This window comes from Anarhichas minor, unplaced genomic scaffold (genome assembly GCF_050575085.1).
Source record: "Anarhichas minor isolate MPS153535 unplaced genomic scaffold, ASM5057508v1 ptg000037l, whole genome shotgun sequence".
NCBI classification, from domain to species: Eukaryota; Metazoa; Chordata; class Actinopteri; order Perciformes; family Anarhichadidae; genus Anarhichas; species Anarhichas minor.
In genome coordinates, this window is record NW_027466483.1 from 3,382,882 (window position 1) to 3,408,625 (window position 25,744).

Sequence of the window (25,744 nt, forward strand, 5' to 3'; positions counted from 1 at the left end):
TGACAATAGTACGAATCATATGCCGTGACCACGATTTTTGCCGGTTTGTACCAGCCCACCACTCCACAGGGGACAATAATATAATTACCTAACCTTTAAACAAAAACTAAAGAGATTGCTTAAAGCAAACCAAACCTAAAATCACGAGTATTCATACTACTTCTAATGGTATAAAAAAACAAGTAAACCGTAAAAAAAACAAATGCTAAACATACAATATAATCTACAAATACTATATACAATTATTGCACATGTGAGGTAGGAAATATAAAGTGTTTATATTGCACAGAGTATTTATATTGTACATACATACATTAATATTGATAGGGATTTTGCACATGAATGAATACATACTCATTGTTTTTAGAAATCTGCTCTCTTTGTAATGTATTCATGTATTTTATTATATTGTATAGTATTGTATTGTGCTGTACAGTGTTGTACTGTAATGTTTGCTATTGAATACTGATAATATTAGGCAACTAAATTGTAATAACCTGCAGGGGGACTACAGACAAAATTTGCTCCCTTGCTAAGTCTGGCACATTGAGGTGGAAACTGAAATGTTGATTAACGTGCACTGTCCCTGGTAAATAAATAAAGAATAATGATTGTTGAGATGGAGGATACAATGGTGCTGCTGAGATATTTTTTTTAATCCATGTTGTGAAATCCTTCCTCATACAGTAGTTTTATAAATGTAAAGTGTTTTGGCATATGAGGAAGCTTCAGAGTCATAAATCGATTCCTCAAACCACCAACATTTCTGGGTTCTATATTTCATCATCTCACATTACGCTTTTCTCTGTGTATGTGCATTTTCAGTTTGTCCATAAACAACCTGATCGGACAGACAAAACCTCCACTCAAGCTTCTACCCGAGGGACAAAAACATCACATCTCTGTGTAAAGCGACGAGGAGACTGTCACCTTTCTCGAATGAACAAACATGAATATCATAATTACCAGCCGTAACAGAGACACTGAGTGCGAGTCAGCCAGGTGTTTAAGTTCCTGCCTGTGGACAGAGCTTGTCAGGACACTTTACAGACGTGTAGTTGAGATCAAAATGAAGGTTGAGGTTGAAGTTGGACGTGGTTTGTGCAAGAGAGGTGAAAGGGTCTTCCAGTCACCGCTGTGTCAAGTGTTGAAGCAGTGTTGAGCCGACTTGTTGGACAGACAACTGACCACCTACATGACCATTATCATCATCATCATCCTCAGGCTCTGTTGCTAATGAAACAAGAACAAAAAAAGAACATTTCTACAGTTAATCCTACTACTGTGTTTTGCTTCTCTGTTCACACGTCACTCTGTTGCAATCGCTATTATGTTGCCCAAAGAGCAAACACAATAGGAAGTGCGGTCCTATTGGGGTCCCCACTGTCAGCAGGACAGATTACTCTACAAACAACTTACTTGGAAATTTAAATCACTCTGTCAGGGATTCACAGCAAACCCACACAATAAAATGTTGGTTGCAGGCACTGACTTCATCTTCTATTTACATGCGTACACAGAGAGAGCAACATGTGTGTGTTGTGCAACATGAAGCACAACACACACACACAAAGTTGAACTTTAGCTCTTCATTTACAGGCAGATTGTAGATGTTTAACAGGAGGAGGTGTTTCGGCAGCACTGAGGACAGAATAAATCTCTACCTCAGCGTGATTCCTGTGACAGATTTCCTCTTCTCTCCTCACTTCCTCTTTCTTCCCTCCACCCCCTCAGCACCACAGAGGCGAGCTTTGGATCTGCTCACGCGGCTAATCTAAATACTGCGAGAGCCCACAGCATGCAGCTCTAATTTCAGGTCAGCTTAAGAACCAGGAGAAAGTGGTGTTTTTTAGTGAAGTTTGGAAGTCACCATGGTCGAAAGCCTGGAGATGGAGAAGCAACAGAAGCGTTACTGCATCCGCACTAAGCATGTCATCATCATCTGTGTGACGGTGGTGGTGTGCTCATTCGCGGTGGGCCTCGGGGTGGGCCTCTCCGGGTCGGGCACCACATCTCCCAGTACCTCAACACCAGCCCCCACGGTAGTGCCTACCCAGCCCCCCCTGCCTGCCAGAGGGCGCTGTGCGCCTTCCACTGACTCCAGCGGTGAATGGAGGAATTTCCGTCTGCCCAGCTACGTGAACCCGGTCCACTACGACCTGCACCTGGAGCCGGACCTGGTGGAGGACACCTACGCGGGCACCGTGGAAGTCCATGTGGAGGTCAGCAAGCCCACACGTCATCTGTGGCTCCACATCAGGGAGACGTTTGTCAGCGCCCAGCCCAGGCTGAGGATGCTGAGTAGCCAGGCGGGCCAGAGGGAGGTGGCAGTGAGGGGCTGCTTCGAATACGTTCCCCAGCAGTACGTGGTGGTGGAGGCCACGGAGGAGCTGCCTGCCACCAGCCCAGGAGAGGTGTACGTGATAAGCCTGGACTTCCGGGGCTGGCTCAACGCCTCGGTGGTGGGGTTCTACAGGGTCATCTACACCGAGGACGGGGTCACCAAGTAAGTCAGTAAACAACATATGCGAAGCAAAAGAAAGTGATCACAGCTTCAGTTTTTAAAGAAACACTTATTTTGACTGTATTCAGTAGTATATGATAGCATAGTAATGTGTTTTGAAAACATATTAGTTTTAAATCCACCTGTGAATGAGTTGTACATGTATTTAAACCAGTGGTGGGCCGTCAGGGCCTGCAAGGCCTTCTCTGCTGGCCTAAACAGAATCACAAAGTTATAGCTATTTTATAATTTAATAATTGTTCTTAAATACACTACATGTATTATAATTTATAAAAATATCTTTCCCATTATCTTATGTTCTCACTGCACAGCTACTGTCTTCCTCAGTTGCTCTGCTTCCAGTGCAGCTTGTTTTAAGTAGAGCTTTTATCCAATCAGATCTCACCTCTGTGTCTCTAGGTAAGAAGAGAGGCCCGAGGCCTGCAGACTCACAAGTGAATCCCTTTACAGTTTAAGTGAATGGGGACGATATTGTTGATTGTCATAGTGTTCAACCAATCAGATCTTTAGTTTGGCATGTTGGGCGTATTCTTTGACGTGTCGGAGCCTGCTAGCTAGCCTATAGCTACAGTATAAAACATGTATTAACTGTTTAAATTTTAAACAGTTAATACATTTTTTAATCTGTCAGGATTTGTTCATGTGTATATTCTAATACCTATCTACATAATTACAAATATGTTATACGAAGTATTATTATCTGTTTACACAAAGTCATTGACATTAATAAACATTTGAAATGTCCTTATATATGCTCAGGACTAAATTACAGTGTGTAGATAATAGATTGGAATATTACAAAGGCAAACTGTAACAAAATTCTTCAAATAACTTAAAGTATTAACAAAACGAACAAATATTAATATCAAATCCACTTACTATCTTTATGTGAGGTGCAGAGATGTGGTTGAAAGTTCTGGAGAAGAATAGTAAGTGGACATGTCAAGATATTTACCCACTCCAAGGTCATTTTCGGAAAGAATAAAAATTGAACGCAGGGTTTTTCTACTCAAACCCTAATTCCCCTTGAGTAGCATTCAAGCGATAACATGTGTAATGTTCTGGGTTGGTCATTTCATGAAAGATGCTGGATCTGGTTTGCACAGCTCGATACATATTTTCCCCAAATATAACCTGGTACACCTATTACTTTTCGAAAAGCTGCTGGCATTTGAAATTACATTTTGGGTAATCAATCTATGTCTGACTGTGAATCGCTGTCATTGTCCCATAAAAAGCACATAACAATAACATATCAAACAAAAAGTGACAGCACTTCCAAGTCCAAGCTTGAAGGTTAATTTTGGACCTTGGAAATAATAGTTTGACAAATAAATCTCAGCTGAAGGGCCACTTAGAGACTTTTTCTGGAGCTCTAACTGTATCCCATGGCATTCATCAGCGAATGGAATTTACATGGAAATGCAATGGATGAAATCCTAACAGCTGCTAAGCTGTTTAAATGATCCATCGCCATGAGCAAACTCCATCTACTGATGGAGACTGGAGACATGGTGGAAAGCTCCAAGAAAAGCAAGTAAGTGCTGAGTTGTTTTGTCCAACTATGGAACTTTGACCAAATAACGACACATTGCTGCTCCCGTTGAGTGAAATCTTGGCTCAGTTTGTTTGGAGTCTTCCAGATCACTGCAATGTGTCTGTGAGACTGTTCTCTTTGCTTGCAAGCAAATAAATTGACTTTACAAACCTTGATCGTTCATCAAAACTCTGTTTACTTTATATTGATTGAAAACCTTCACTTTCTTCTCCCGACTAGTCATAAGAAATATTCCACAACAGTCCGTTACAGTGGATTCAAACGGAGACACATGTTTACACTGCAGAGGAAAAAATGATCCGTCCGTCGAAACTTTTCAAACCCCTCCAGAAACATAATCCACTTCAGTCCTGCACGCCCAATGTGTTCCAGTCATTCTTTCATTGGATAAATACACAACCTCATACTGTGGATGGACTACAGAGAGGTGGATCATGCTGCAGAAGTAGGTTAAAAAGGTTCTATGGACCATTTGAAACCCTTTTGCCAACATGAAAATTAAAAAATGTACTCAAAAGACAGATTTTGGAGTATCACTTTCAATTTTAGGTTTTGGTAAAGGTCTTTACTTTTACAGTAAACACTGCCGTGGTTGAGTCTTTTGGTTCCTCAGTGTTTATTACCTAATAAACTGTGGTCAGGGGAAGTAACTGATGCAAAATACCATAAGGGGTCTCAATCAGAAAAGAAAAACTTGCATCTGAAAGTATTTGACTTTAGGGGTTAAATACTTTAGGAAAAAAAACAACAATGAAGAGCACCAGGTGTCAAACCCACTTGCAATAATCTGTCCTTTCGATCACCAGGAAGATCGCTGCAACCGATCACGAGCCAACGGACGCTCGCAAGTCATTTCCCTGCTTCGATGAACCCAACAAGAAGGCCACCTACAAAATCTCCATCACTCATGATGCTAGCTACGGAGCTCTGTCCAACATGCCGCCTGAGGTAGGTGACGCAAAAAAAAAATTTTTTTTGGTGATGTCATTAAATTAAACTATTGTTACTCACATGGACAAGTTATTTATAACTCTAACATGCTACATATGTGCGTGCGTTCTGGTTTGTATGTTTTCTCCCCCTTCAAATTACAATCCAATAGCCATCATCATACTTAACGATATAAAGTTGACACTGTCAGGTCCATTCTCCATCCATTGTGTGCGGTCCCTTTAAGAATTAGGATTTGGGAGTGACGCGGATATGAAAGCTAGTTTATCCGTCTTTCCTTTACAAGTTGGAAAATTATTTCTCTCTTTATTTGAGAAAAGTTCATATTTGTGTTGTCAAATTTCACTATGACCCTGAAATTCTGTCTCTTGTGTTATCATATACTGAATGCAAGCAAAACTACAGAGCAAAATCACACTCTTTCTGATTGAACCAATCTATGAACTATCTGAAACAATGGATATCCGCGGCCCCAAATGGGGGAAAAAAATTGCGCGCAAACATGCCACTCCCCTTGGGGCTAACCCCCCCTTTCTTTGAATCCTAGAAACGCCCCTGCTGTACAGCATATGACATCATTTGTCCTTGAACCCTCGCATCTGAAAAAGGCCCATATTTGATTGGTTCAACACTTAGATGGGGTGCGCAAGTCAAATGTTTGGACAACCAAAGCTAACGTTAGCTGTTTGACTAGTTTCCACCATTTGCATTCCACCCATTTCCCCACCTGACTGTTAGTGTATCATAGTATATCTTTGTAGGGGCACAATCTCAAAAAAACACACACAAATGAAGTTCACACATGACAAGCAGTTTGTAAATGCAGGTACAACAGTTTGTTTGTAGATGTAAAAACATCCACATATGTTGATGAAAATTAGAAATCCTTTTTAGATACATATATTTGTAGATTTCTATTCCATTGAGTTAAACTACAAATATCTCTGTGTGCTTTAGAAATATATTGGTTATAAGTGGATTTTGTTGACATTTATATATGATAACTATTTTTGAGTGCATTGAGGAATATTTTTGTGGAGTAATTTATATACAAATCACTTGTGTGAAACCTTCTGTGTGCATTCATTTATATAATATATATTATTATATATTGATATCCTTAATATTTTACTGATCTCAGAACGTAATGCACTTGTTTTTTTCGATCAAGTTCAAGATTCAATATGTTTAATCATTTTGACTGAGCTTCATCAAGGGTTTATCTAAGATTTTCATTCTGGAGGGAAACTCTAAATTCAAAGCGTCACTAATAACTACCAACACTGACAACTTTGAATTTCTTGTATGTACGGAGTTTCTTTGCCGATAAAACAATTCACAAACATGTACTGCTGTACGGTTGCTGTAGGTGGAAAGAGCATAATTACTCAAACCTTCCCATGAAGGAAGGGAAAAGAAAAAAAACAAAGGATGAGGAGGCCAGGCTTGGAGTGATCACTTTTGAATACTAAAAGCAGAGGAATCAATCTTGTGAATCTGGATTTGGGGGACAGGGATCCACCCAGCTCCACAGTCTGTGTAACACCCACATTAACCCGTCAGCCTTTCCCTCTGCCTTTTCCAGGGCAACCCTCAACAACTATCTGGCAATAAAGTGAAGACCTCCTTCCATAGGTCCATTCCAATGAGTACCTATTTGGTATGTTTCGCTGTGCACCAGTTCGGCCATGTGGAAAGAACTTCCGCCCGAGGAATTCCTGTGAGTTTGCCATTATGTGTCACTTTCGATGCCGTCTCATGACGACAAGTAGTGTTGAAAGTAACTAATACTGTTAGATTTATACTGTCAGGCAAATTAGTGTGGTCAATGCATGCAAACATATGTGTTCTCTCTTTCTCCGCCTCTATAGTTGAGAATCTACGCCCAGCCAAGTCAGTTAGGAACTGCAACGTATGCAGCCGACACAACCAAAGTCATCTTTGACTACTTTGAGGAATATTTCAACATGACATACTCTATCCCAAAACTGGGTACGTTCAGACTATACAGTATGTATAGTAGGTTAAGCACGTCAGATTCACAGTGTTCCACCACAGTGATCACAGTGAGACACACTTTATTTTTTGGGTCGCAGTCTGTTTTTTGATAAGAATAACAAATGTAAAAGTCCTTGCAGGGGCTGTTTAGTGTCTGCAGATTTATTCCACAGGGGGCATGTTCTCCATCGCAGTTGTTTTCGATGCTTTTATTTAATCACGTGCCAAGAAAAGCATCCCCACCCTGCCCCTACCCGCGGGATCTGCACACGATGTTGCCTCTACTGGTTACCGAATTAAGCTAATCAATGATGTTATGAGAAATCTGTCTGACGGTGGCTTTAGTGGCTGTGGACGGAAGCAGCAGAAAAACGTAGGTTAGAGGTCAGTTCAAGTGTACGCTATCTTTAGAATACATTACAGTCATTTAGCGTAGATGCTTTTATCCAAAGCAACTTACAATTCAGATTCGATCACATTTCTACACTGAAGGCACAGCTACAGGAGCAATATTGGGGTTAAGTGTCTTGCTCAAGGACACATCGATATGCGACTAGCGGAGCCGGGGATCGAACCGCTGATCTTCTGATTGAAGGACGGCCCTGATCTCCACTTAGCCACAGTCGCCTTAGAATACCCTCACCACTTTAACTTGCCACCACAAAGCTCTTTCTGACGGGGCACTAAAGCAGTTATATCGCTTCATCATTTTATCCATACATGTCTTTACCATTTTACCTGACTGAACACAGGAGCTGATGGTTTACCGCTGGTTAGTTAGGATTTTAATGTCATTTACATATACACATATACGAAATTTGACTTCTGCATTTAACCCATCCCTAGCTTATTGGGAGCAATCTTTTGATATGCAAATAGTTATATAATTATATTGACCAGACAGGAAATAAAAAAACATTGTGAGCAACTGTCCTAACTTGAAGTTAAAGGGGATTCCATTAAAACCAGATGAACTGATCAGTACCTCTAGGAAGAGCAGCTGTAAGTCAGTGAGAACACCACCAGTTGGGACAACTTAGTGGGTTTTACAATGCTCCCTGTTATACTAAATAATTGAAGTGCTTTGAGAAAAAGCACAGAATCTTGAATGAACTGAAAGTAGTGTAGGAGTTAATAGAGCCATTACCCAATCCAATCTTCCAGGGTGAACATCATGGAAACAACTGATGGTGGGAAATCTGTTAATGAGAAATTCAGCAAAGCGGGGTAAAGAACATCCATTCCAACAATTGATGTGAATATTGCCGGCAATTCCAAGATACTATATCACTGTCAAGCATTAGTGAGGCAGTAATGCAATAAAAATCTGTGATAAGCTGTTACTTCAGTGGACTCTCTGTGCTGTTTTTATCCAGATAAGATAGCCATTCCTGACTTTGGTACTGGTGCCATGGAAAACTGGGGCCTCATCACCTACCGGGAGACCAACCTGCTGTATGATGTCAACCAGTCATCGTCCTACAACAAGCAACGAGTGGCCAGTGTCATCGCCCACGAGCTGGTTCACCAGGTACAGCTGTCTACTTTAATTACTCGACGTTTTATATTTTATAGTTGTATTTTTTGTGTCACAATTCAACCACATGTGAAGATGTCACTTTTGCTTTGGCAATGGTATGATGTTTTTTAAATCTTTATTTCACACAAAAGAAAAAAAGGGTTCACAGTTCAGAATTGTAAATGTTTAGAATCTTTTATGTGCTATTGTTCAATCTTTTTATGATGCACATGTCTTTCCGAGATATCAGCTGTTTTGCTGTGATGGGAGATAAGAGGCCTTGGGGAAGTCAATAAAGTTTTATGATCTTCAAATAAGGGATCAGCAAGTAGTCTTCTGGCAAGCTTTTCAAGGCCTTCTAACATGTAGGTACTGAACAATTAACCTTAAACCTGTATAGTATAGAGTTAAAGGTATGATATGTAGTCATATTGTCGGTTTTTCTTTGTAAACACAGTATTCAAAATTAGCCGCTCCCCTCCGGCTCAAAGAGCAAGGAAGAGAGAGAGAGAGAGAGAGAGAGAGAGAGAGAGAGAGAGAGAGAGAGAGAGAGAGAGAGAGAGAGAGAGAGAGAGAGAGAGAGAGAGAGAGAGAGAGAGAGAGAGAGAGAGAGAGAGAGAGAGAGAGAGAGCGAGCAAGCACAGCGGTGGTCGAGCGAGCTAAAGAAGGAATGAAGAGAGGGAGCGGCGTCAGTGAGAACAAACTCGTGAATCAGAAAAATAAAACGTTACTTTCTGATTGTTTCACCGCAGTTATGTTCTAAAGCACAACTAAGCACATCCACACCTCCTCACAAACCCGTCCAAGGTACGCTTCATCCTGCTGTGGCCTGTCTGTGTCAGGCCTACGAGGTCTGCGAGCGTCGGTAAACGCAGAGGTGGCGCAACAAAAGAGGCGGTTTGACCTGGGAAGGAGAACAGGCTGCACACCCTGAACTGGTGTTCTGAAAATGTACATTATATTGAATTTATCCAGACAACATGAAGGATATGTTGGGTTTGCAGGTCAGAAAACAGGGAGCCTTCCGACTAAAATATTATACAATGTGTTCTTGAAGGCTCGTCTCCAACAAAGGCCTGATTCTCTCTGCAGGCCGTCTTAAGAATGGGCAAAAACGGTTCCGTTTTTCACCTTGATAACCGCTAGCAGGTTTTTTCCCTGCAAATTCCACATTATTTCCTTTGTTTGGACCCTCGAAAGCTCACATCATTTATCTTTTTCCCAGTGGTTTGGGAACATTGTGACCATGGATTGGTGGGATGACCTCTGGCTTAATGAGGGCTTTGCCAGTTTCTTTGAATACATCGGTGTGGAGAAAGCTGAACCCAGCTGGGGCATGGTGAGTTCTCCTTCTAACGGCGCCACAATTCATCCCACTGTCAATTTACCTGGTCGGTCCTGAAGACTTTCCCTTGTGTCCCTCCTGTGGCCTACAGCGAGACATCATGATCATCAGTGACGTGCTTCCCGTCATGGTGGACGACGCCCTCATCTCCTCTCACCCGATCATCGTGAACGTGTCGACCCCAGCAGAGATCACCTCCGTGTTCGATGCCATCTCGTACAGCAAGGTACGACTACTGGATGCAGACAATGAATTATCATGCAGCGAAATACTGTCTGTAAAGAAAATGATCCAACTTCATACAGGGAGCGTCCATTCTCAGGATGCTGGAGGACTGGATGGGCAAAGACGTGTTCAGAGATGGCTGTCGAGTAAGTCGGCTGCTAGTTCACGGCAGATATTTAACAAATGGATGCAGCTCTTTTGATTCATGTTCATTAAAGTTTCCATCACATGATTGATGAAAGCCTTTTTTTATCTTCTTCCACCAGAAATACTTGAAAGACTACTACTTCAAGAACGCCAAAACGGCCAACTTCTGGGCATCTCTCGCCAATGTATGTTTGAACTTTATCGCTTTTGAATCTTCCAAGGCTAGATTAAGTCCTCATGTCGGATTGGATGTTTTTCTTCTGGCGCGGTGCCACGAGAAGCATTAAAAGGAGGCAGCTGTTTTCACAGATTATCAGACTCATATACTGCTGTCAGGCTATAGTACCAGTTTGAGCAAATATGACAAAAAAGTTGTTTTTATTAAAGATAGCGACAGCTTTAAATCAAAACCAAATGTGATAAAGCGCGTTTATTTTTAATATATATATTTTTTCTGTTTCCTCCTTTGTCCAGTCTTTATGCTAAGCTAGTCTAATCACATCCTGACTAAATCTCTCTTATTAATTGATAGGCGTGAGATTGATTATGACCTCAGCATCTCACTCTGAGAAAGAAAACTTAAGCATGTTTCTCCAAAATGGTGGAGCATTGCTTTAGGTTTTGTCTGTGAATCTTTCTGAGCAGTAGCCGGTTCCTCCTCTCTGTGACCAGGTGAGTGGGTTGCCGGTTGCAGACGTCATGGATACATGGACCAAACAGATGGGTTATCCTGTGCTGGACCTGTCTGTCTCGGAGATGGATGCCAAACTGAGCCAAAGGCGATTCCTCCTGGATCCTAAAGCTGATACCAGCCAGCCTCCTTCACCTCTTGGGTCAGTGATACGAAGAAGATAAAATTGTCACCAACTGTGTAGTTCCCCCTCAGCTTTCACTTCACTGTTTTTTTTTTTTTACGGCCCTCAACTTTACTGTTCTGGCAGTCAGCTGTTTTCAGTGAAAAAGCTCCAATAAAGCCACAGTACACTTCCTGCTCAGCACCCATTCAAATCTACATAGCAGGACGGTCAGAACGGCAGCCATTTTTATGTGTACTGCTGCCATTGCAATGGCCGTAGCGAGGCTAACTTTTGCAAAAAACCTCCGTATCAACCGACTTGTGGGAAGTTGCAGATGCCGACGAGACGTGTAACACAACTGTGTCGTTGTTTTATATGTGTAGGTTTGGTACATCGGTGTATTAATAAGAAAGAATGTGTTTTTGTTCCAGGTACAATTGGACCATTCCAGTCAAATGGCACTCTGTGAAGAGCGACAAATATATGTTGGCGATGTTTGACAAGAGCAGCGCAGGTAGTATGCTCAGCTTAAGTATATTGATATCATCTTGAAAACATTCAAAATGATTTAAAAAAAACATTTCATCAGTACAGACTAATTCAGCCAATGACTTATGTCAAATTTAATCCATTTTCTTATTATGAGGATGAGAAGATGGATTGCATTTGCCAAAAAAGGACTATTTTCATAATACTCAAATCAGAGATTGTATTTTACAGCAGAAATTGACCAGTGCAGCGATTTTTCCTTGACACACTAAACACTCTCAAAATGATTGTTGGTTTTCAGAGCATGTCCTCGGTAACTACTCGGCCTCAGTGGACGGCCTGCTGAAGGTCAACAACGATCACATTGGATTCTACAGGGTCAACCATGACGACCACATGTGGAACGCCATTAGTCAACAGCTTCAGGACAACCACTTGGTGAGCTGTTCTCAGAGATCTAGAAGCACACTGCACATGTACACACTACCCGGCATATCTTCAGGTTTAGATGTGTGTATTTCTGCTATGTCTCGGTATGTTTGACTGCTGTTAAGGTTGCTTACCCTCGTCTTCTGCTGTCCCGCTTGCATTTGATTCAAGTCTGTGTTTTTCAAAGGGAAACGGCCACTCAGCCGTAATCAAAAACCAGTAACGCAGGTTAGCCAAAATTAGTTAATCAGTAAGGTTATAAATAGTGTGAGCGCTGGCACTAGCTGAATCCGTTTTTGGAAACTGAAAGGTTTAGTTCACAATCCCGTTTTCTGTGAAGTAAAATTACTGTTTTTGTCAATGGAGTCTTGTGGTTTTGAAGAGAGCACTAAAACTGCTTCAGTTCCCAGTTATAGAGGTCTGTAAAGTGTCTGTGGACGGGAGCAGCAGAACGATGTTTTGTAATCGATAAGTTTGTTTGTGTTTTTGAGTGACTTGCTGATCCAAACTACAGCAGTAAGCTTTTGCGCCAGTGCTCCGGTCTGCTTCTCCAAACTGAGAGCATGCCGGCCGTCATATAAGTGACTGTAGGTAATACACCGACTATAGGAATGTTTATATACTGTATAAGTAGCAGCTTCCTCATGCAGAACATCATGGGAACGTAAGTACTTTGGGATTGTTTGAATTTGAATACATCGGGAACACCACTGGGAAGTTACAGAATGATGTAAAAGTCTGGTGATTGTACAGTTAGTTGACTTAGGTGTTGTGTAAGGGTTGTGGCAACCCGGGGGACGTGGAGGCAAGATTCAGAGATAAAACAGGAGACTCAGAGACAGTAACCATATAACAAAAAGTGTCCTTTAATAAACAGGGTAGGGTAAAGCGGGATAGGGTCAAACTCAACAAAAGATTCCTCCCGGTCGGGGTCTTTGGCCTTCGGTCTACACCCAGTGTGAGACGATTCCTGCGTCCTGTTTGGGCAGAGCAGAGGAGAGAGGTGAGTCCGCTGAATTACCTCCGGTCTGCTGCAGCTCCTCTCAGAAGGTTCAGGAGATCCTCGTATTCTTCTGCCCAGTCTGTCTGGCGCTGCTGCTTCACAGCCCTGGGAACATATGCTCATTCTAATTAGCTCATGGGCTGCAGGTGTGACCACTGCCACGTGCCTAGTGGCTGCAGCACCTGCACTGGATAGTATACTCCCTCTATCACCTCCCCCAACCTGAGCTTGGGGATCCGCCTCCTGTGCTGTGTCTGCTCGGCTTTTCCCCCTGGTTTGCCACAGGGTGAGCATTGACACCAAAATCATACATTCACTTCAGCATGTGCTGTGTTGAATGATAGTAAACCAGCAGCATTATACCGGGTGTGCACTTCTATTGCTGCATTGAATAGAACGGAGTAGAAGCCACAGGGGTCCTTCTGCTTTTTTCCATATATTTTAAGTATGAGATAAGTTATGAGATAAAAGTGATAATATCATAAGAATTAAGTCATAACTTTACGAGACAAAAAATGTGTAACACATACACATGTAATCTAATTCAGCCAAACCTATCATAACATGCATGTTCTTCTCAAACAACAAAAATAACCCTTTTTTCTCACAATACTATGACTTGTTATTATGACATTTTCTCATGAAAATGTTCATGTTTTATTCTTGTACAATTTGGATTTCTTTCCTCAAGATAGTACAACTTTATTCTTGGAATCTCCGTCGCACCATTAATCTACATTCAGCCAGTATTACATTTAAAACTACCAGACACATACGTGTCATCTAAACATTTTGAGCTGAATTTTCTGCGTTATGCTTTTTACCTTTGATGCCAACTTCTTAGCTTGAAGGGGAAGAGTAAGAACACCGTGAGCCAGAGCCTTTAATGACACAATGATCTATCATCAGAGACACCAAACTCACTGTTACTGCGATGGTAACCTTCTCTTTGACTCTGTCTTCAACAGGAGTTTGATGCAGCTGATCGCACAAGCTACATTGATGATGTTTTTGCTCTTGCAAGGTAAGATTTCAGCCCAAAACACACTGTATCAACATTGATGACAATGTCTCTGACATCTATAGAGAGATGCCAACGACTATTTCATCCCACTGTTTCAGGGCAGATGTTATAGATTACGGCAATGCCTTCAATCTTACCAAGTACCTGACTAATGAGACTGACTACATAGTCTGGGATCGTGTGGCCTCCTCTATCGCATATGTCCGGGACATGCTGTCAGGCAATGCTGCAGTCTACCCGTTGTTTCAGGTGAGGGAGCTGCTAATCCTTCAAGTTTAAAACCTCATTAACCTTGATGTTTATCTGTGATCAAAACAAGCCACCTCAGCAAAATAAACACAGCAGCCTTTTTTTTTTACAGAGCCAGATGAGTGGGTTAAATATTCGGTGAAAAGAATCAGAGATAAAGTCAGTAAATTGCGTTAATAAAAAATCTGAAATTGTGCAAAAAATGTGGTAATGTGAGCGATTGTATTTCATTCAAATTAGTAAGCAAGGAAGATGGATGACCACTGAGCAAGGCAAAGGTCCTGAAAGATACATATAAGCATTTCCTTTCATGTTATTTCTGTGTTCTTTTATGAACATAAATAGACACTAATATAGGTAATATATTTTGCTCTCTGCTGGGTCTATGGTGTGATGAGGTCGATCCAACCTTGCAGACTGAAGTGATGTCTGCAAAAAAGTTTTTTTCTTGTAAATTTGTGACTTTGATTATTATTATTATTGTTGTTATTATCAATCAAACTTCATTTCAGACTCAGGGTCCATATATGACAAATACATAAAATGATATACAAGAACAATAAAAGTACATAGGCCTAGTAATGCGTTACAAACGGACAGCTGTAACAATGTCCCCACAGCAGGGACAGGTAGCGTGTGCTACTAAACCTTATGTTGGTTAAAACCAAGATGATGACATGTAGAGTCAATAAGCCGACAAATAAATTCATACATAAGATTTCTTAAAACATTTTTATTATATTTATATTAATATTATTTTACCTTCAATGGCCCTAATTGGTGTATGTAAGAGCTACTGAAGTGGAGATTTGGAGAAGTGGAGAGTCAGAGTCAAACCCATTTCGAGAAAGCAGCCTTTAAAGATATGTTTTGAAAGTTTACGTACATTTTGAAGACACTACAGGTGAATAGAGGAAAAAAATATGAAACTTGCCCAGTTAATTACTTACATTAAGACAATTATTTTTGCATTACAAGTTTTCTGAAATGTTATGTTTAAATGTGCAAATAATGCACTATCTAATGGTAACTTTAGGTGAATTTAGCAGAGATCCACATACACCAAGGGGTAAAAGAAACACCTAAATGTATGTTTTGGATGTTTTCCACAGGTCTGGGAGAAGACATGTTGTGAAAGCAAAATAGACCAAAATCTCAAAATTGACTAGTGCATGAAAACTGGTTCTGCCTGTAGTGTCTTGTCTTAATTAAGAACCATGTTGTTGTTTGTTTTTTCTAGAAACTGTTTCGTATCCATGTTAAAGCACTCACAACGCAACTTGGATGGACTGATATCGGAACACAGACGCAGAGGTACAGACCGAGCAGTCACAATCCCGTTACTGTTACCAACACGTGTCCTTCTTTTATGATAACCCCATGCTAACCCAATGCGCTAATTTACCACAATGCGAAATGGGTGTCATGTGTTCTGCTGGCTGTGTGTGGCAGGTTACTGAGGGAGACGGCGCTCAGCATCGCCTGTCAGATGGGAGATCAGGAAGCTTTGAACGAAGCCTCTCGCATTTTCGACCAGTGGATCAGTGGGGAAATCAGGTATCATTTTTCAAAATATCATGTGTCATAGTATGTAATTTAGTCATTTTCACCCACACCTGACATTTACCAATAATGTTTCAAATAGCAAGAACATTTAAGCAGGGATGCCATGACCAACCTGTAAACATTTCACCAGTTTTCTGTGAGAACAAGAAAAGCAACACCTCAAACAATATCTTTAAACAAAGCTGTTTGTTTCAGAACCTGACATTAACATTTGTTGGCTTTTCGACCTGCAGCAGCGTGGCAGTGAACCTGAGGCTGCTGGTCTATCGATATGGCATGAAGAACTCGGGCACCAAAGCAAAGTGGAACATAATGTTCCAGCGGTACGAAGACACTTCTTTGGCTCAAGAGAAGGACAAGCTGCTGTATGGACTGGCTTCTGTGGAGAATGTGGAACTCCTCTACAGGTGATTAATAACAACTCATCATACAGAGTGGTTGACCTGATAACCTGAAAACACTTTCATGTTATCACTTTGGCTGGGATGAGATCAGGTGGCCACCTCCAGTTCTGAGAAGTGAAGACAATGCTGAAGTGTCTTAAAGTTGCATTTCTCTAATGGCCATCAGGGGGCGACTCCTCTGGTTGTATAGAAGTCTATGAGAAAATGACTTCTCGCCAACCTATGAAAGTAAAACCTGTGTTGTAATAAACCATGGTTTTCCTTTAAACAATGCACTGGACTGGGTGATGATGTGGTGAACAGATTCAGCCTCGGGGACTCTCGCTTCCTCTGCATGGACTGTTTCAAACTGCTTTGCAGACACTTATGGACTCATAGGGAGAGTCTTATGTTTTGCCCGCTCACCCTCAGTTAGATGAGAAAATCAATTCACTGCAATAGAGTGAGATGAAACTGATACCTCATATATAAATATATAGAATTTTTAACATGAAGGTTCATTCCTGACCTTGGGAAATGTGATGTTTCAACAGTATCTGATGTAAGTTGTAAACTTTTAGTTTCTAACGTTCTATTGGGACATTCCTTTGTGTTGTCGCACCGCTTTTACTTTTAGTCTGATAATATGACTGGATTTTACATACAAGATCATCTTTAAAATCATTATGAGGAAGATTTATGTGGAGAGAATAACCTTTGTTCCCATCAGGCTCCTGGAGGCCTCTAAAAATGAGAGTGTGGTGAGGAGTCAGGATCTCTTCACTGTGGTGCGATATGTTTCCCTAAACCCACTGGGGCAGAACATGGCCTGGGACTGGACCACACTCAACTGGGACTACCTGGTCAACAGGTCAGTGCAACAAAGACCAGAAATGACGCTGCTGATGCTTGGAATGTGTGGGGAAGATACATCTTAATCGATGCCTCTTTTTACCGGAGTATTATAGTCAAAATAATACTCACAAATCCCTCTTTGACCTGTTTAACCGATAGGGTGTCGCCGGTGTATGGGTTAGGGTTAGGGTTACAAACTCTTCATCGGGATGGTCTTGTACAGCAGTGGTGAACATGTACCTTCTCCCAGTGGCGGGCCGTGCATTTTATACCTGGGCCTTCAGTGCTGTCCTACTACAGTTGAACCACCTCCTAATGATCTCATTATGACGCCACAGCTACGGTTATTATTTGTTTCTCGGGGTGTAACAATACACATATTCGTATTAAACCGTTCGGTACGAGGCTTACGAACCGAACAATACGTTTGAATAATACTAGTGCATTTGGAAAATACAGAAGCTTAAATTGTGGGAAATATAATGTTTTCGGTGGACTTTGTTCAAACTGGCAACATGGTGTCTGACACGCCCACCCGGAAACAAAACATTGTATGTACTCTGGTGAGGCGCGTGTGTTCTGGGAGGCGCGCTAAACTAGCTTAGCAGGGAAACCAACACGCTACAAACTCTCCCCGCAGCGTTTAGCTGTTCCCTACTGATTCAAACAGGGCTAAAGCAATCGCCACACAATCCCCATTTCTCCACACCATAATTCTTGCTTTGTAAAAGAAAACAGATACATGAATACGCACATTACGGGATGCTTCGTCATTAACGGACAATGCATATAGTCAAAAAAATAGTCGCATATATACATGCTCATATATATGCTCCCTATATACAGGGATGGGTCAAATGCAGAGACAAATTTCCCCCTTAACGGGATCTATATAGTATAATAAAATAAAAATTAATTTAATTTAATATACTGTATTTACATGACAACAAAGCATGACGAATCAATCCAGCAACACTGCAGCGCTAAAACACGTATTCCAACGCACACTAAAGAGCACGAGCCATTCAAATATTATTCACATCAGAGGGAACAATATTAACCATATCATAAAAATGACACGATAGACAAATCTAACAGTAGTAACGCTAATGCAGATGTAAAAACACAAAAGCACTTCACTTACCACAGATGCTGTTCACTTAAAGACAAAGTCCATCCTCCTTTATTTGATAACAAAGAGTTTAATACCGCGGTTGTACAGAAGATCAGTGCGGTTCAGTTCCAGCCAGAGGTCCTCCTGCGATCGTGTTCGTTGAGTTGTAGATCCACTCGGGTCTCAGCAAACGTTTTCAAAAGCACCGTAGCTTGTAAGTGTCCTGTCATGCTATGGTGTCGTGTTGCTGCCTTGGTGAGCCACCTCAGGTTAGCGTAGCGTAGCTCCAAACAGCTCCAAACACAAAGATGCTCAGTTGCAAATAAAACGCATTCCCAGCCATAAAATGTGCAACGCTTCTCCGACGCTGTTAGCCAGGAATACCATTCGTACAAATCCTTTTCCATGCTGGGTCAGGGCTGCTAGCTGTGGGGTTAGCCGACCCTTTGATACAATGTCAATTTTTTCCTGAAATGTCCTTCTCCAGAAAGGCATTGCCAGTAACTCCTCCACCAAATCTGTTTCTCCTCTTTCAGCCATTGAGTGTTAAAAAAAACAAAGCTCGGTAAAAAAAAAGAATCTACACCAAGCAAAACGCTAAAAATGTCATAACTTCTTACATATCTTTCAACTTGAACTTTTACTACTAATACTAAATTCTGCTAGCTAGCTAGCTACAACAGTCACGCTAGCCCACTGACCAATCACACTGCACCTTAATGCTGAGCTGCACGTTAATGCTGACGTATTTGTAGCAGGCTACCTAGAATACTCTGACATGTCAAAGAATACGCCCACCATGTCAAACTAAAGATCTGATTGGTTGAAGTCTATGACAATCAACAATATCGTCCCCATTTACTTTAATCTGCAAAGTCTACCTAGAGGGCCTTGGGCCTCTCTTCTTACCTAGAGACATAGAGGTGAATCCTGATTGGATAAAAGCTCTACTTAAAACAAGCTGTGCTGGAAGCAGAGCAACTGAGGAAGACAGTAGCTGTGCAATGAGAAAATAAGATAATGGGAAAAATAATTAGAATACATGTAGTGTATTTATTAAAAATAATTAAATTATAAATTAAACCTGCGAGCAGCGATGAACGGGCCCTCGCAATCTGCAGCGCGTCGGGGGTGCCGGCGGGACTCCGGCCTGCGCGTCCGAGAACGTCCGCGACCGTCCGCGACCGTCGGACGGCGTCCGCGAGCGAGACGTTTTTAATCCCGCGTGGACCGCCTGATGCCGGAAATGATGCTTTGCAAATAGTCCGATGCTTCCTGTATCCGCTGCCTGGCGCTACAGAACACGTGCAAACATGCATCATGTAGCACTGTGTCAAATGTAAACCACATTGTGTAAAAGTCATGTAAAACGGAGGTGTTTATCACAAAATCCAGATTTCCTTTGGCCAGCAGGTGGCGCTGTGAGTATTAGTGAAAATTAGCTTGTAGACATCCTCAGGCCATGAGTGTTATCAAGCATGAGAAGTTTGGGACCGTTTGGAACAAGTCCAGCTGAGTTACATCAGACATTTCCTTTAGCCAGTAGGCTTTGCGGGTTTACTGTAGCGCCCCCTAGTGGTCGAATGCAAAACAATTCTCAGGGTATGTTACTGGATGCAATGTGCACATATGCTGAATATTTTGGGAATTTAGAACAAATGGTTGAGAAGTTGTGTATTGATATTTTGCCACGCACCTAAGAAGTGTATTGGTCCACATCTTGTAAACACAAAGAGATATCAAAAAGATTTTGATAACTTTTGATGATCTAGATCCACTTATGATCCACAGCAAATTTTGTAGAAATCGGAGCCAGTGTGTAGGGGTTCACAAAAATGTGTTTTTTTTCACTAAATTCAAAATGGCTGACTTTTGGTTGGGTTTAGAGCTTAGAGCTCTGGGGGCTTTTTTGTCAGTCTACATGTGATACATCTGTTTACCAAATGTTATACATCTAAATTTTATATATAGATAGTGAAACGTACTGCGAGGGCTGCATCGTCTAAATATTGTATAAATTCATACAAAATTGAAAATGGCAGACTTCCGGTAGGGTTTAGAGCATGGTCCAAGAGACTTATTTTTAAGTCTCCATAGGATACATGTGCCTACCAAGTTTCATTCATGTAGCCAAAACGTAGCGCTGGGGCTGCTCTTTTGAAATATTGTAGGGGGCGCTATAGAGGCAATTTAAAACGGCCAATAAAGAAAATCATATAAACTATTTCTTCCAATGACCTGTGACACATGTACAAAGTTCCATGAGTTTTTGAGCATCCCAACCCACTAAACCATCAGCTTCCTTTTTCATGGCAAACTATGCGTCGCCACGGCAACAGCGTGGAACGAAAACTCACAATATTCATGGCGATTTATCATCAATGTCTTAAGGCGATCCTTACCAAATTTGAGACTCATCAGGTTACCTGGCTAGGAGGAATAAATAAAAGTATAAAATATGACATTTCCTTTAGCCAGTAGGCGGCGCTATGAGTTATTGAAATATTTTCAATTGAAGTATGTTTAGGCTTGAAGTAGCATCATGCATAAGAAGTTTTGTGCGAATTGGATAATGTACCTTGGAGTTATAACAACTTCTTTTTTCATAAACAATAAGGCAAAATGGCCGCCATGCCACGTCAAGGTTCTTTGATGAAAACTCTCGATTTTGATAACTTTTAATCACAAAGGTCTTAAGAGCATCCTGACCAAAGTAGAAGTTGATCGCTTAAAATCTAGTGCGAAGGCTGAAATCTACAAAAAGTGACAAAAAGCACAACTTCGAGGGTTTACTGTAGCGCCCCCTAGTTGTTGAATGCAAAATAAATATCAGGGTATGTTAGAGGATGCAATGTGCACATATGCTGAAAATCTGGTAATTTTAGGACAAACGGTTGAGAGGTTATATGTATTGATATTAAGCCACGCCCCTAAGAAGTTTATTGGTACATATCTTGTAAACGAAAAGAGATATCAAAAAGATTTTGATAACTTTTGATGACGTAGATCCAGTAATGATCCACAGCAAATTTGGTAGTAATGGGACTAAGCATGTAGGAGGAGTTCGCAGAAATGTGTTTTACACTAAATTCAATATGGCAGAAAATCTAAGTAGGCGGAGCTTAGGGGTCTGATTGGCTTTTTTGTAGCTCTAGCTCAAGTGGACATGTGTGTCAAATTTCAAGTCAATCGGACATACTGGCCGAGGGGCGTCGCCGGTCCGACTTGTAGGGGGCGCTAGAGAGCCATTTCTTAACACAGAAAGATGCATTCTTTTTCAGATGGCTATATTCACCAGGCCTGACAAGTCCCCACAATTTGGTGAGTTTTCATGCATGGCAAGTCCTCCAACCATGCGTACGTTTGCCCAAACGGGTACAATATCAATAGGGCCTTCGCGGTCTGACGTCGGTAGCTCGGGCCCTAAATAGCTATAATTTTGTGATTCTGTTTAGGCCAGCAGAGAAGGCTTAGCTGGCCCTGACGGCCCACCACTGCCTTAACGAGTGCTTTGCTAGTCCGTCCGCAGGTGTGGTTGGGGTGTGGGGGGCAACTATTCCTGGTGCGGGCACCAGACACCCTGGTAAAGAATTGGCCTTCTCTGTTTGCCACGTCTTTTTGGGAAAGGAACATAAATTGAAGGGCGTGTGTTGATGGGCTATGGGAGGATGGGAGGAGGGGGTGCTGCTGGAGATAAACGGTTGAATACTGGCGAGATACTTGAGGAAGAGGGATTTGAGAGAGGTGGGTGAAAGATGACTGTGCATGCTCTGGCGGGGTGGGAGGGGGCACGACAGGAGAGGGGTCGCCGACCATAATTAGGGCCCCGAGCTACCGACAACGTCGGGCCGCGAAGGCCCTATTGAAACTGTTAGGGGTATTATTAGGGCCCGAGCGACTGACAACGTCGGGCCTGCGAAGGCCCTATTGATATTATAGGGGTTAGTTAGGGCCCGAGCAACCGACAACGTCGGGCCGCAAAGGCCTTATTGAAATTGTAAGGGGTATTATTATTATGATCTTTATTTTATAACATTGGACGCATTTTTGGGATACTTCACATGCATGAAAAGTCAACAAATTTTGGGGACTTGTCAGGCCTGGTGAAAATAGCCATCTTTTAAAGTGTCATATTAGTGTGAAAAACAATTGCTTTCTAGCGCCCCCTACCAATCGGACCGGCGGCGCCCCTCGCCCAGTATGTCCGATTTACTTGAAATTTGATACACATGTCCACTTGAGCTAGATAAAAAAAAAAGCCTCTCAGACCCCTAAGCTCCGCCTACTGAGATTTTCCGCCATATTGAATTTAGTGAAAAACACATTTTTGCAAGCTCCTCCTACATGCTGGGTCCGACTGCTACCAACGTTGCTGTGGATAATTATTGGATCTAGATCATCAAAAGTTATGAAAAGCTTTTTGATAGCTCTTAGCGTTTGCAAGATATGGACCAATAAACTTCTTAGGGGCGTGGCTTAATATCAATACACATAACTTCTCAACCGTTTGTCCTAAAATTCCAAAATTTGCAGCATATGTGCACATCTCATGCTGTAACATACCCTGAGATTTTTTTTGCATTCAACCGCCAGGGGGCGCTACAGCAAACCCGCGAAGTTGTGCTTTTTGTCACTTTTTGCAGATTTCAGCCTTCGTATTTTAACGAACTCCTCCTAGAGAATTTATGCGATCAACTTCTCCTTTGGTCAGGATGTTCTTAAGACCTTTGTGATGAAAAGTTATCAAAATCGTGCGCTTTCATCGAAGAACCTTGACGTGGCGTGGCGGCCATTTTACCTCATTGTTTATGAAAAAAGAAGTTGTTATAACTCCAAGGTACATTATCCAATCCGCACAAAACTTCTTATGCATGATGCTACTTCAAGTTTTAACATACTTCAATTGAAAAAAACTCAATAACTCATAGCGCCGCCTACTGGTTAAAGGAAATGTCAAATTTTATACTTTTAGTTATTCCTCCTAGCCAGGTGACCTGACGTGTTTCAAATTTGGTAAGGATAGCCTTAAGACATTGATGATAAATCGCCGAGAATATTGTGCGTTATCGTCGAACGCTGTTGCCGTGGCGACGCATCGTTCGCCATGAAAAACGAAGCTGATGGTTTTACTAACTTGGGATGCTCAAAAACACATGCAACTTTTTACATGTGTCAAAGGTCATTGGAAGAAATATTGTATATGATTTTTTTAATCGTCCGTTTTAAATTGCCTCTATAGCACCCCCTACAATATTTCAAAAGAGCAGCCCCAGCACTACGTTTCAGCTACATGTATGAAAGTTGGTAGGCAGATGTATCCTATGGAGACTTAAATATAAGTCTCTTGGGATCATGCTCTAAACCCGACCGGAAGTCGGGCCGGAGTCCAGGCCGGAGTCCCGCCGACACCCCCGACGCGCTGCAGATTGCGAGGGCCCGTTCATCGCTGCTCGCAGCTTTAATTAATTTTCTTTCTCAACAGGTACACCATCAATGACAGGAACCTTGGTCGCCTACTGGGTCGGATTACCACCACCTACAACACAGAGCTCCAGCTATGGAAGGTTGGCACTGTCCTTTTTGTGCAACTATCTCCTACTTTGTTTGTCATTTGTAACCCTCTTAGTATCTGCAGGTATACTCAAATTATTTGTTGGACCAGGACCTAGGTTCATAGGGAGAGGTTTATAGCCAATAATAGACACACAAAGAACTGGAGCCACAGAATGGTTTGATTTAAAAGATTATATTGAACCTTGTGAAGATAAAAATAATATTGACATCTTATACAACATTTACAATGCTCTTCTCAATCAGATAACTCAGCACATCTCCATTGAAATGTGTAAAAGTGTCTCTGAGATGCAATGTTCCTTCAGTTTGTTCCTTTCGCGTTCAAGCTCCTTCCTTGTTTCCTTATTCAGTCAGTTCAAATATTCAACAGTCAGTTTCAGTTCCAAAGTCAAAAGAATAAGTCAAAGTAGTAAGATGTGTTGCTTTCTTAATCCTACCACACTGGTGCACTCAGGTGATGAGAAATGAAGAAACGCTTGTTTTCTCCTCAGCAACAAAGAAAATCTTGATCCTACTCCTCGAGGTAAGGAGATGATCAGTTCAGTGGTGGCTCGCCATCTTCCTCGTCAGGAAGAGTTCCATATCCAGTCTCAAAGGTATCCAGGGAACATCAAAAATCTAGCCTGTATAAGACAAGGCAAGACGCTGCCAAAAGTTGTAAACTCGTGGCACAAAGGTCTCTGAATCACCTCTCACGTTGCTGAGTGCAGTCTCACAAAGCGCTGTGTCTCTGACCGTTTGAACTTTAAACAGTTATCACTTGTAACGGCTGAACTACTTTATGAAACAGATAGTGCTCGTTCCCTCGCGCATTCTCTTACTCTGTAACGTCTAACGTCTTTCTGGTAGGGCGGGACTTATTTTCCTTTGCCCAATCGGGAGTCTTCATTCGCCGAAATAACCAATGAGAAGCGTATCTGGGTAAAACTGCTGTGATTGACACTTTGTTTAATCAACAGAAATAAGGTTAAATTAAAATGACATTAAAGACGTAAATTATCTGCTGTGTTACATCACAAATAGAAAAATAATCCTAAAAATAAAGATATTAAGGGCTCAAATTCTCTACCTGGTTACACATTCTTCAAATAGTGGTATCTTTTTAGCTTATTGATTTGAACAATCTAGTTATTTTTACTGAAGAGCGGGTAGTTTATCTTCATGCACAGTTCTAATGATTCTTTCTGAAAGAAATACTCCACTAAAATCTTTCACAAAAGTAATAAATACTCCCAGTAGGCCTCAAAGGTGACTGTAACTGATGTGGTCAGCTTGTATCAAAGTCTTTCAAAGTGGATTACAATGGTGAAAGTTTATGCAGGCAAAATGAATGAAAAGATCCATAGAAACTTCCTAAAACCCCTCACGGAATCTATCTCATTTCCTAACATAGATTTGGTTGGTTGGTTGAATACACTGCTTCTGTGCTGTGCCGTTTGCCTGCCTCAATGTTTAAAGATTCTGCCAAAAGGTGTGTTTTAAACCCACTGGGTGGATGGATGAGTTTCTATAGACATTTTGATGAATTTTCCTCATTGTGAAAACTTTTCACCATTGTACTGTATTTATGAATTAAGGCCCCATAAGGATGGGGTATTATCTACTGATTGCTGAAAAAGGGGATAAAATGTTTGATTTTGATTCAAAGCAAGTAGAGGTTGACCTGTTTTCAGGCCTCTTGAAACGCATTTCTCCGTGCCGCCCTTGCAGATGGAGCACTTCTTCAGTTTAAATCCAAACGCCGGTGCCGGGGAGATGCCTCGGCAGCAGGCGCTGGAGACGGTGAGGAACAACATCGAATGGATCCGGGGGAATGAGAACGAGATCAGAGGCTGGCTGGAGAACAATATCGCCTGAAGTGGCACCAGCATGTGAAGCACTGCAGGAATACCGTACCTGTACAAGACCAGAGCATCCACAGTCCCCTGTAGATACGTAAGGCCTTTTCCTATTCAGCGCATTCAGGATGAGGCTCGGTCGAGTTTGTAGTCTTT

At 41.7% G+C, this 25,744-nt stretch overlaps 1 protein-coding gene across 1 annotated transcript; it reads left to right on the top strand.

Annotated features, from left to right (window-relative positions):
* Positions 1–1,871: 1,871 nt before the first annotated feature.
* Positions 1,872–25,744, top strand: enpep (glutamyl aminopeptidase). The gene is made up of 20 exons (XM_076107025.1): positions 1,872–2,506; positions 4,889–5,030; positions 6,619–6,753; positions 6,905–7,025; positions 8,408–8,562; positions 9,776–9,889; positions 9,987–10,121; positions 10,201–10,266; positions 10,387–10,452; positions 10,940–11,100; positions 11,496–11,578; positions 11,855–11,991; positions 13,954–14,009; positions 14,108–14,258; positions 15,499–15,572; positions 15,711–15,815; positions 16,058–16,231; positions 16,938–17,078; positions 23,659–23,740; positions 25,461–25,744. Exons 1-20 carry the CDS (start codon positions 1,872–1,874, stop codon positions 25,605–25,607), a joined length of 2,880 nt encoding a protein of 959 aa, XP_075963140.1. The 3' UTR covers positions 25,608–25,744.

What these genes read in the sequence shown, in the direction of transcription:
- enpep (XM_076107025.1), top strand. Translation starts at nt 1,872, where the DNA reads ATGGTCGAAAGCCTGGAGATGGAGAAGCAACAGAAGCGTTACTGCATC. An exon ending in ACCGAGGACGGGGTCACCAA is followed by an intron (nt 2,507 to 4,888) that starts GTAAGTCAGTAA and finishes TTCGATCACCAG; the next exon opens with GAAGATCGCTGCAACCGATC. An exon ending in TGGATCAGTGGGGAAATCAG is followed by an intron (nt 15,816 to 16,057) that starts GTATCATTTTTC and finishes TTCGACCTGCAG; the next exon opens with CAGCGTGGCAGTGAACCTGA.